Below are 12,615 nucleotides of genomic sequence, written 5' to 3'. Positions count from 1 at the left end.
TTTTAATTCCAAATTATACTGCAACATACTCACTTTAAATCGATGGTTATCAGTAAAAAAACATAATATAGGCTAGCCTACAGCAAAGCTGCTTCAATTTGTATCTCAGCTGGATGCCCCCACCCGGACGACAAAGTGTATTCAAAGTTAATGCAAAGTTTAGGTTCACCATCAATGTTTTGAAATCAATGAAGTCATCAAATTAATTTCTGTATTTGTGTAGTCGTGGAATTGTGTGTCTTAGCACAGCCAACTATCTTAAAAACATGTTCGTTTTTGTGAAATATTTAGCTAAACAAAGCTATTATAAGGAAATAAATAATGGCACTCGGAGTATTTTTGATTTGTCCATTTACGGTCCGATACTTCGGATGAAGAAAACAGGCTACGAAGTTGTAGCTACGCGTATATATATTAATAATAATAATTCCTTTGTACCACTGAGACACTGTTTTTATATTAATTAGCATTTGTGCACGTTTGATCTGTGGTAATATGTCTACCAACTGTGTAGGCCTATAAGCATTATTTTGAAGGGCTCAGAGGGGTAGACATGCACTCATTCTTTAGTTGTTTGGGACTCTCTCTGAGGCGGCTATTGGAGCCAAGTGATCAGTCATTGACTAATTGTTTTAGACAAACATTTTTTTTTCTCCGTGAGAGTACAAGGTCGAGAATTTGGCTCTGTTAATTGGACGTAACAGAATTTAACAATAGGCTCTCAATAAAACGAGTTTTGTGATTATGGTTTTAGAAAGAGAAGAAAAGAGGCGAGGGGGCTCTCTAATTACCAGCCAGGACTCTGGAGATCCCGTTAGCCATTGTGCGCGGGTGTGCAGAGGCTGTGTGGCCGGCAGGCAGGCGACAGGCGCCGAATTGTGGACAAAGGACTGTCTGCTGCTGAGGCTGTGAGGCGTCCCTGCCGCGGCGATTAACCCTTCCACCAGGACGGTGACACTTTTCTCGACTCTCTCTCTCTATCCTCCCCCACACGGGGCATAATGGTACGTACAAGTTAAGTATATTAATGCGCACCTAAGAAAAGTCCCGCTCAGAACAAACAACCAACAAGCACAAGTCGGTAAAAATAGCACAGCCTAAAACAATGTGCTTTTTGAAGTTGGTGAACGAATTATGGTGAACACAGATGGAAAGTTTTTGAAGACATTGCCAACCATTATTCAGACATCATTAATTATGTGATCAGACATCATTAATTATGGCTGATGCCCAGAATGACTTTCGTTATGGAACTTATTTTCAAAAAGCATAATTTTATTACGATTTATGCTATTAGCATTGATTGAGACAAATTATTTATCAGAACTACAGTGTTTTATGAATAACCTACATCTCTGTGATCAACAGATGGCGCAGCTACATCAGCTTTAGTTGAAGGTAATGCAGAACGGCGCACAACCAGTTTAATTTAACTACAGGCAAACCTGGTACATTGTATTTCGTATACACGCGGCACTGTTTAGATTAAATGAAAGTATGTATTTGATCTTAATTCATAAATGTTTGAATCAGGTAAAGCAAAAAGTTTTAAGGTTCAGACATCTTATCTAAATCATTTCAATGAGACTGATCGGTATAGACATGAGTGATCTGATTAAGATTTTTAGAGAAAATAAAACGTAGGTCTAATGCTTGTAGCAGTCCATATTTACATAAATATACAGTCCTATTAAACAAATTAATTAATACAAAAGACTAAATGAACACTTTCGTTTTATTGAAACTGAGAGAATGCAACAAAATCGCTCATTTACCCGAAAACCCAGCACCGAGATGTTAAAACAGATAGCTCTCGTTAGAGAAACTACACAACGACCTTCTCAATGCAAGATAAGAAAGAAACCTGAGTTGTCCCTGCCTGGACCATCGTTACACTGTCGAATTTAGCTACAAATGAAATAGCATTTAAATGTATCACCAGAGATTTACAGTGGCTTCTCCTTTATCTGGCAGGATATCACAAACTTAACACATTCGGCTGCTATCAAGCGCTAGATAATGTTCATATTTGTAAATGGGAAAATATATATAAATGTAACAAATCGAGACCTAATAGTATTTACACAGAAATGTACAGTTTTGAATAAATTAAAATTAGTCTCATTCAGTCCATTAACCTTATTTACATATGCGTTTTACTTATTATTATAAATAATTAGAAAACAGGTCCCAGACACAAGAAACTTGAACGTTGAGCATCCTCAGATGTTGTCAGATTGTTGCGTTGGCAGTCCTTTTTCAAAATACACAGGCCTAAAATTGTTTGGATATACATGATAACCAAATTAAAACAAAGAACAGCCCAGGGATTTGCGCTTATTTCATAATATAATTTTATCGCCAAATCAAGGATGAATGAAATGAGCATGCCTAGTAGATCCGAAAAGTGTGGGTAACATATGTTACAGTTCTCATCGAAATCCAGGTATGGGGCTTGTGGTTGCCTACAGCTGATGAAGGATGTCCCAGTGTCCAAGCCATAACTTCAACCGTCAAACTTTGACCTTTGTTTCACCGAAGCATAGTTATGCAATTAGCAAGAGTGAATTGTCGTGTTCATGGGGTCACTTTGGTGAATCGCTACGGGGTGATACGTCTCTGTGTTTCTCCAGTCCGCTGACTAATCTTTGTATATTCTGCAGTTCGTTAATGGAATCCGTCCCTGGAGATTTGGGAGATGCCGTATTCTGGCCGCTTCCGGGTTTATGGCTGTGGTGTTCAGATATAGGACTGCTTTCCCTGCTGCCCGATTTCGATGACTCCGACTCAGCGCTCAGAGCGCTTGGTACACCGGTGGTGAGCAGACCGGAGCTCTGAGGAATAGACATTGGGATCTGATAGGGGCTGAATCGCAACCTTGGCCGCGTGCTGCTGAGAAAGGGGTTCCGGCTAAGGGTGGACGCAGCACTGCCGGCGGGGAGAGCAGAGGCCGCTGCAGCTGCAGCCGCCATGTACGTGTACGGGTAGGGTAGCAATCCCCCGAACGGTGGCATGGAGATACCCTAAATGTAAAACAACAAGCTTTTTTAATTCATTGTCAGACGAAAATGGAGAAATAAATTTAGCTTGTTAAGAAAGATGAGATTTATAGCCAGTATTTAGCAGCTAATTAACATTTTTGGCTAAATGCGACTGGCAAAAAGCTTATAGCTTTATTGCGTGATATAATAATTACAAAAAAATATTTTCATATCAAACATAAACACAAATTCCCCTCGTTTAGGACTAAGTACAAATTCATCTATAGCCTATATTGTTTAACAGAACTGAAGAAACAGTTTGGAAATGTAAAATAATAAATGAAAATGCTACTTTATGCTTTTTTTGTCTTGGGATGCTATGCTAATATCTGGAGATACTGTTAGCAAATATTTAGACAGATTTGAAATACATTTTAGTATAGGTTAGTGATTATATATATCATAAATAACCTTCATACCTGAGATGCCAGCATATGTTGTGATAAGTGGAATGGGAAAGGGTTGGGTGAACCGGTACTCTGAGAGGTTAGGCTGCCATTCTCTAGTCCACTTGCTCCAGACATTGAGGCTAACAAGTGTCCCATGCCCATGGTTGAGAAAGCACTAGGAGTCATAGCAAACTGCCCGGGGTGAAATAAGAGTGGTTGTCCTGTACTCAGGGGGTTAAAGAAATGTTGATTGTGTAAACCAGAGAGGGCTAGACTTTGCAAGTGACTTGCACTAAAATGTGATGGGCTCTCCGTTTGAACCATCAGAGGGGAAAAGCCATCTTTGACTGTGCTCAGGCCCACAGAATCTGCATCCTTTTTGGAGGATTCTGATTCTTTCAAATTCCTGTTGTCCAGTTTGTCCTTCTCCAAGTTTCTGATGCTGAAGACAGAGTCATTCTCTTTCCTTAATTCCGAGTAGTCCCCTTTCTTTTCTGGGTTAGATCTGTCCTTGACTCTGTCCTCGCACTGTGGGCTTAATGGTGATTGTGGTCTCTGCTCTGGACTACTGACTCTGATCATTCCATCATCTTGTTGGTCAAGTTCGTTGTCACTTTCATTGCAGTTTTTGTCGTCTGGAAAATATAGATATATTAAGCACTTTAGCATTATTTCTTTTAATAAAACCAAAGCAATTGTCCATTTAATAAATCTACATTGTTATTTCCACTCTTTAAATGACCACCAACTTCCATCTGTTTAATTACTCCCTGAGAATGAGCGAAATGTGTTTTCCACGTTAACTACTTCCTTTCTCTGTTTTCATCCAGGGCACGAGAGTGACTTCATGAAACGTTTGAGATTTGGATAGTTTGACGGAAAATTTGTAATGAGCTCTTAATGAATTGTGATGAAATTCAGATGAAAAATTATCAGACCCAAAACATGTGCATGAAACATTCTCTATAAAACCAATCTACGCTTAACTATATTTTATATCACAAACCTATAACCAGATGTGCTTCAAGAACTAATAATTCTCATTGCAGGTTCTATAAAAATCCAAGAATCATTCTCCACATCAGCTAATTTTCGCAACTTTACACCAACATTTTTAATTTAACCTAAGAAGCTACAAATTCATTCTCCTTACCACACTGACAACTATATTTCATCAAACTTCATAATACAGTAGTCATCATTCCAGCTGTAAATTAGTCACAAAACGTCATAGTTTGTTTAAGCTAAATTAAATGACAAAAAGGAAAAAGTAAAGCTAAATTATGGTACGTACAACCAAAACAATTACACTTAGCTATGGGTCAGATCTTAAATGAGATCTCAGGATTAAATGCCACAAAAGAGCAACATGCATGGATAAAGCTAGAATAAAGCTGAAAACATATAAAGATTGAATGTATTTTAAAAAATCTGCATTTTTAAAGTAAATAGTTCCGTCTTCTCGCCACTTTTAAAATGGTTTTAGCCTGTAACTGGTAAGATGTTATTTAAAATAACAGACTGGGAAATCACAAATTATAGAACAATGGCTGTTCATATTTATAGTGTATGTAGCTAATTGCACATGCAATTACAGCATTATTTTACTGGGTCAGCCTGGAAGTAAACTACAACTTTTTCACAGGTAACTACACAAAGTAGCTGTGTTGCAGTTACTTTATATTCTTTTATGTACGCAATTTATATTACTTTAATCTGATCTCATTTTTAAAATTCAGTTATTAATTTTTCAAAAATAATTTACGAAAGTGCAATATCTTTAGTTAAGGTATAGCGAAAATTAACAAATTCTCCTATACTGTGCAACTGATTTTGAGCAATAAACCAGACACTGGGAAACACTTCCAGCCAGACAGATCAATCTGACAGTAACTAAACAACTAGCAGGCAACTGACTGTAAACACACTGACACTGTAAACATATCCATCAATTCACTCTCTATCAATAGCTTAAACTAATTGCTGGCAGCATAAAACTCTTCAACTCTCCACATATAAAAAAAGGTCCGGATAATAAAAATATTGCGGGAAAAAAATCTACATGATACACGTTAAAATAAGTTGATCTAATGAATAGTTGTAAATTCCATGCAAAACAATGTATGGAAAACGTTTATTTTTTAATGTTATCAAATAAATACTCTAAACATAATAAGCTTTTCACTAAATTAGGAGAAAATGCAATGTATGTTTTTACCTCTGGATCTGTTGAATTTAAGTGGACTTGTTGCTGGTCCAATCGGTGAATGAACTGAATCCCTCCCAGTTTGTTCGCACGATGAGGCGTCAGAATCTCCTCCATCTCGATCCACTTTGCACTGATCATCATACATGCGCATTGACGGCAGGGCTAACTGTTTTCTGAAAGTTTAAATTAAATTAGATAACTGTCATACCTAAATATTTGTGTTTTGTGCATATCTGATCATTTAAAACAACCGTTTAGTAGGCATACCTTTTTTCTCTTCTTCCATTCCCAGTGTCTCTGAATCCTTTTGCGAATGGATTATGATCGATTTTCAGTTGTGTGATCTAGAAAAAGAGTGAAAATATATTTTTTGGATTTTTCATGCTTTCTTTAGGGTGGCCTATTTCACGATATAGTACTGAATTGTTCTGGGACTATAATTCGTATTTTTAACGAATAATCTAATTAAATACACCCTGAAAACATCATCTCCACAACGGCGGGTTGAATCTTTAGTTAATTAATTGAAGTATATAATGTGTTTAATTGTTAAATTAAACAATCAAAATATTTGATTTTGTTCAGTCGAATTCATTGTGACTTCACGTGCTGTGGTCTAATTTCACACCGCACTAGACTTTCTTTTTTACGGGGTCACATTTGATTGTCGAGCATATTGTACTGCTAAGCATCTCATGTTGTACATACAAACAACTGTTCGATGCATTTATCGATTGTAAGTGTCCTGTAAACTTTACGTTCATAGAGCTACCAGACTCTGTGCTGTCATCCCAATTATAATCAGCAGATTGAACTCTACTCATTACAATAACAACAAAACAGAAGCTGCGTAAGGAAAGATACTAAACAGAATTCTAAAAATATAGGCCTACAAGTTACAAATAGTTTATCTTTCAGTTCAATAATAATAATAATTCTAATAATTAACAATAAACGGATGAGAACTGAGAAAAAAAAAAACATCTAAAATGAGCACTGCGTTTAGGCGTTCAAGTAACTTACCTTGTCATTCTGATATGCAGTGACAGCTATAAAATCGGTCTCAGGAAATACATATGTCCTGAAAGTGCTATAAGGGAGCTTCAGAATGTCGTTGGCTCTGACGATATGAAACCTGGGTTGGTATTTGTGCATCGAATTTAGAATGGTCTGAAAGATAAAAAATAAAGTTTCCCGGTCAATGAAAATACCAATCAGTGGTATCAAAATACAGTTAAGAATTGAGAAACAAAAATCTGCACAATAATAATAAAAGTTAGAGAAGGCCTTTTTCTGCTGTAATATTATAAGACTCTTGAGGTGATAGTTGAGACACGTATCATTGTATAACTCAGCGTTTAATTTGTGTATTATTATTATTATTATTATTATTATTTTTATTATTTATTTTTTTTTACATTAGAAGCCTATTATAATACAAAAATATATTCGAAATTGCAATTTAACGATTTTACATGTTGATAGAAACTGTGTTATATAGCCTGGGGTAACAAAAAAAAACAAAAAAAACATTCATATATTTGACTCAGACCGTCGATCATGGGACTTAGTTTGCCCTATGGCATTTAATGTTAAAGCAACTGCTCTTTCATGCTTCATTTAGGCGACAGACACTGAAAACACGTTAAGAATCCAAAGCACCTTAAAATGTCCAAACTCTGTGCTTGGCTTAATCTCGTAATCATCTTTGCTTCTTGACCACCAGGATAACTTTATTCACTACAGTATTCATTTTCGTGGTCTATCACAAAATGGAAATAGCATAATAGGAAAGAGAGTTCAAGAAAAAAAAAATGATGCAACTTACAAATCCATGTTTATCCGAAATATTGTTGGTCAGTTTGAGTTTGTGGAAAGCAACAGGCTTTGCCATCCACTGTTCACCCGTGGCCGGGCTATCCGGGTGAATATACATTCGTTTGGGCATCTCCGGATCGGCCTTTCCTGCGACCATCCATCGAGAGTTGTGAAATTTGTACCGACAGTCGTCTGCCGCGACAATATCCATCAAAAGTATATACTTGGCTTTTTTGTCCAGGCCGTTTACGCGCACTTTAAACGGAGGAAACATTCTCCTGTGGACGTAACAGACATAATCATATAGGTATGGGGCCGAATTTATTCAACTAAATATTTCTTTAGCCATGTAAATATATTTTAAAAGAAATTACATACAAACAAGTAGTTCAGCTACACTCTCCATTTAACCACAAATAAATACATATTCTGCATAGCCTATCTAGGTCGTTTGGCAAAGGCTAACAGGCTATCGTATAACACAGTCGTACCGGACTATATACTCAATAACATTTCTACATATATTTTACAAGCATATTTATAGTCAAAGGAATTCTTACTCCTTTATCTTTAGTCTTATATTTATATATTTCAGGTAGGCCAAAAAAGACGCCGAAAAAACAAACAACCCCACAGCCAATTACGGCTTTTTTTTTCGTAAAAAAGGTAGTTCCTCTTTGTGTAGCGCAATATATGCATTGTTCAGAAACAATAACTAATCTTATATATAAGAGGTATGAGTTTATTTGTGATAGTCTAAATAACGGAACGAATGTTAATGTTCTAACTGCTGACATTAAATAGATATGAAACCTTTTGTGACTGTTTAGTGCCGTCGATGTAATTCGATCATCTAAAACATAATTTATGTTGAGCAATATTTAATTTCTGAAATAAACTAAAAACTAAATTATATTTTGTATAGAGAAACAGACCAAACATTTTCAGTGATAAGTACATAAATATCGTTTTATCGTAGTTATCCCATGGAAAATACAAACATGAAACGGCCTTACCTTCCTGATTTAGTAATGACCATTTCAGTTCCAATTTTGTGGAATTGATCCCAAAGGTCCTTAGCTTCTAATGTAACTTTAGGATCGTCTTCAACGTCCTCCTCTGGCTCGAGACTCTTGAAGGAGCGGAGATGAGCCGCCTGGTGGTGATGTCCAAGCGCCGCGTGTAAGCCAGCCTCAGCCGCGCCGGAGAGCGCATGATCCGCTAGCGGTTTACTGAGACCCGGTGGTAAAGTAAGCGCTGGGAAGAAGGAGGGCTGAGCCGCGGCAAGGAAAGCTGACATGGGAAAGTCGGCCGGCCTGTGCGCGTGAAAAGGGTGATAAGCCATAGCGTTCGCTGTGAAAACTGGATCTCTCATCGGTGCATCCAAAAAGCCAGATGAAAATATAATATTCTAAAGTCCGACTGACTGTCGCCCTCTTACAACTGAAAGGCAGTGTTGATTTCACAGTAGTTGAAAATGACTGGTAGGAAATGTCACTACCGTCGAGGATGTCCAGTTGCAGCACAGTGATAATATCCTTCAAAAGAGCAACATTGACACTTCTGTGTGGATTTACGGCTTTCCTTCTGTCCAAGCCACTACAGAAACTAAAGCAGCCCCAGTAACAAGGATGCGAAAGTCGTGCGCACTGATGTAGAATTGGTAGGTTCTTCCCTGACCACTGTGTAACTGTGTCTGTCTTACATGTCCCTTCTCACTGGTTCCTCGTACTAATGAACCAAACCGTCTTGATTGCAGATTTTACGCATTCTGGACCAATTGTAGAGCTCCATAGGCGTGGTTTTGACAGCTCCAGCCAAGATCGTGAAGGGGGGGGGGGTTGGCTAGAAGGTGTCGGAAGCATTTGCAGTAAGAAAACATGTCAACAGAATAAAATATTAACCAATGACAGAGTAAGGATCTGGAAACCCCACCCCCGCATAACCTAACAGAGGAACGGTCATCTGGCTGTAGGCAGCCGGGTAAGAGAGTGCTTTTCGCGGCGTGTATTTCATCAGTTTGAGGATCGTTTGCTTTTTTGATCTTTATGCTCCAATGTCGGACTTCAAGAAATATAGCATTTTGGACATTATATTTTTAAAATTAGTGTAACTAACACACCAAAATGATTCTAATGTCGAAAAACTGTCGCTATTTTAACCGTTTTATAATATAGCAACCTGCATGTCACGGGAATTCTAGTAGCAGTTATATTAAAGAACATATGCACTTATTTATTATATCAACTTCCCCAACGTTTGCACAATTAACTAATATTAAATCGACTGGATGAAACATATTACAGGATATTTTATTTCTCCAGATGATGTTCAGTACAACGTTGGTTTCACTGAATGCGAAAAGGAAGGGAGGTTTCAGCGAGATTTTTGTCCAGTTTACGGATTGCCCAATGAAAGGAATAACGAGGTACCATAACACATAGTTTGTCAAAACAACGCATTTAATATATGCCTGCAACAAACTCAATAAATTGAAGTATGTTCAATTGGTTGTGTATTTTATGTAGCCAATAAGTGCAAGTTTTATCTGACCACTCTCCTTGTTTCTCAGAACTGTTCACGATTAGTTCACGTTGAATTGACCGACAGGGTACAGCAGAGTAACAATCTGAGGTTTAAAGCTCCATAAGCAGTCGTGTACCTTTAAGAGGCTCGTCAACAGATCCTTGATTAAGTGGGACTCCGTTTGTTAAAGAGCGCTTGGCGCCAGTCGGCTGGAGTCCCACAATAAGAACCTACCCCTGTCAATTCATATTTACCCCAAAATTCTCAAACAGCGAGCACCAATCCATTCAGTGTTCCACAAAGCTTACATGTTAAGAAAAATCCCCCCATTTTTTGTGCCAGCCTATTTCCGCTTTCAACAATTAATTTGACCTAGTGAAAGTCCACAGATCGAAGATTTATCTCTTGTGTTTGAAACGATGTCTGATCAATTCCGGCTAGACTTCTTTAAGGAAAAAAAAAAAACAATGAGTGATTGACATTCATTCCACACATCATTTGTTCAGAGATTTGGAAACCCGTGCAGTGTCAACAGGAAATGCATTTTGTTTGTTAATTTTAGTTGACTTCTTTCATTCTCCGAAATGCTCACTGTAAACCTCAGAAATGACTTCCTACTGAAGGACTCAAAACAACAGGACTGTCCTGGGAGGGAGACACAGGTTGCTTCTGACTTGATAGTACCGTCAGAGAAGAAGCAGCTCTGCGGGGTTGAATTTATGACAGATGCGAGGATCTTTACGGGTCCAGGATTTTCACTCAAGCGTGTATGGAAAGATATCTCAGAACAACAGAAGAAGGACATAAAAATAATGTTTTGGATCTTCATGTATCGACATGGTAAGAGCTCTAGCCTTCTTTTATTGGGGGCAAGCTTCAAGCTTTCAAAGTTATGTAGACTATTATAAATGATGAATGCAGGTGGATTTAAATTGTTGAATTGTTTCAAATGTTATTCATTGTTTTGAAGTGTATACTGTAACTTTAACAACAGATGATTGTATTTAATTGATTATTTATATAATTCTCAATATCGATATTTTATTATATTTTAATGTGTAATGTGTTCTATTTTATTCTTAGTTATTGAACTGCAATTTATTTACTATTTATAAATATAATATTGATTTTGTGTAAGTTTGTGTAAGTTTATTTGCATTGGAATAAACACATTTGTTTAAATCCATATTTTAATTTTAGAAATGTGACAGTCTGCACAGACCTGTTTGAATAAAAAAAAATGAATTACAAGGCATTAACGTCTTGTTTGAGGGTATGTCAAAAGTTTGAGGATAGATGGAAATCAATTACACAACTGACAATGTTGAGCAATAACATCATTAACTTTAGTTTATGTACTACAATATGTTTAAATAAGGTTAGCACAGATTAAGTAATGTTAAGCCAGTTAATGATTTTACCATGTATATACTCATCAAGTTAATTATATAAACAAAGATATATGTAGTAGTTCAACTCATTTATTTGTTTTAGTAAATTTACGCCGAGGCCCCATGTACCACAGTTGTCAATGCAGGTGTAATTTAATGGCGCGCATTCATTCAAACGCTTTCTATCATTCTCTTTTCCGAGCATAAAAGACACTACAAGTCTTAAGAATGTGATTGACCACTCTTTGGTGTTAAGTTAAAATAACTGAGTTCAAAGAAAAAAATAAAAATATATAATGTTATTTATCATCTCTTCCCTGATATAGTCAATTGTTTTCAAAAAGGTTTTGCAAGCCTAAGCAATCATAACTGCACAGCATCACCCGCAAAACTCTGTATTTATCCTGTGGATCAAGTTCTTGGCGCCAGACCGTTTAAGGCCTGTCAAAGTTCTTCATATTTCTCCGGTTCAAGAACAGCCCAGAAGAACCCCTCCTTCACACTCTCTCCTTCGCTGTCTTTTAGTGCTGCCGATAGGTGCATATTCTACAACCACATGAAACTGAAATGTAAAATTGTATTGTTTTATATAGACTAGATGGTTTGCAAGATGTGTGTATGCCAGATAGTCATAAATAGCACAAGTTATTGTTTTATCCTGTTGTGATACAGACGTGTTTTGTAAAAGCAAACATTTATTTCATTATCATTAATTCTAAATGAAAAAAATGCGTCGTTTCCACACAACTAAGTGTCAATACTTTCATTTGTACTTTTATTTATTAAACTTTTAATAAACAAAAACAGTTTTTTCTTTGACCAAGGCACTCACGAGGCGCCTAAAAAGGTCGAATTATTTAATCACTTTACTATAAACTTCACTATATTTTACATTTTTAGGCACTTTTTTTCCTGTCGCGAGTGATAATACCACAAATCTTTCTGTAAGTAGTGAACATGACGGATAGTTTTTCCTTTTGGCGTAACTCAGACTTTGTCTTTATGTTTTCATTTTTTTTCACAAGTCAGCAGGTGAGCTATAATACAATACAACAAGGAGCTAGTGATGTGAACCTTATGAAAATTAAATGTAAAATCACGTCTTAGTTTGATAAAAAAAAAAACAGTTTTAAATAATACTGCTTTATCCGTTTCAGATACTTTGTTTTCTTTGGCTTAGAGCACAGAAAACGTAAAGAAAAGAAAATTATTTATTAAGATCCCAAGGCGATAAAAGAACA

General features: G+C 36.6%; 1 protein-coding gene across 1 annotated transcript; it reads right to left on the bottom strand.

Annotated features, from left to right (window-relative positions):
- Positions 1–1,717: 1,717 nt before the first annotated feature.
- Positions 1,718–9,176, bottom strand: tbx2a (T-box transcription factor 2a). Its single transcript, XM_073840765.1, has 7 exons — positions 8,474–9,176; positions 7,468–7,735; positions 6,663–6,809; positions 5,907–5,983; positions 5,649–5,812; positions 3,461–4,065; positions 1,718–3,023 (listed from the first exon to the last, which is right to left on the bottom strand). The coding sequence occupies exons 1-7, from the start codon at positions 8,830–8,832 to the stop codon at positions 2,586–2,588; spliced, it is 2,058 nt and encodes a 685-aa protein (XP_073696866.1). The 5' UTR covers positions 8,833–9,176; the 3' UTR covers positions 1,718–2,585.
- Between the last annotated feature and the right edge of the window lie 3,439 nt (positions 9,177–12,615).

The sequence above is a fragment of the Garra rufa genome, chromosome 5 (assembly GCF_049309525.1).
Source record: "Garra rufa chromosome 5, GarRuf1.0, whole genome shotgun sequence".
Taxonomy (NCBI): domain Eukaryota; kingdom Metazoa; phylum Chordata; class Actinopteri; order Cypriniformes; family Cyprinidae; genus Garra; species Garra rufa.
The sequence above is the reverse complement of the archived record's forward strand: the minus strand, read 5'-3'. Positions and strand labels throughout refer to the sequence as shown.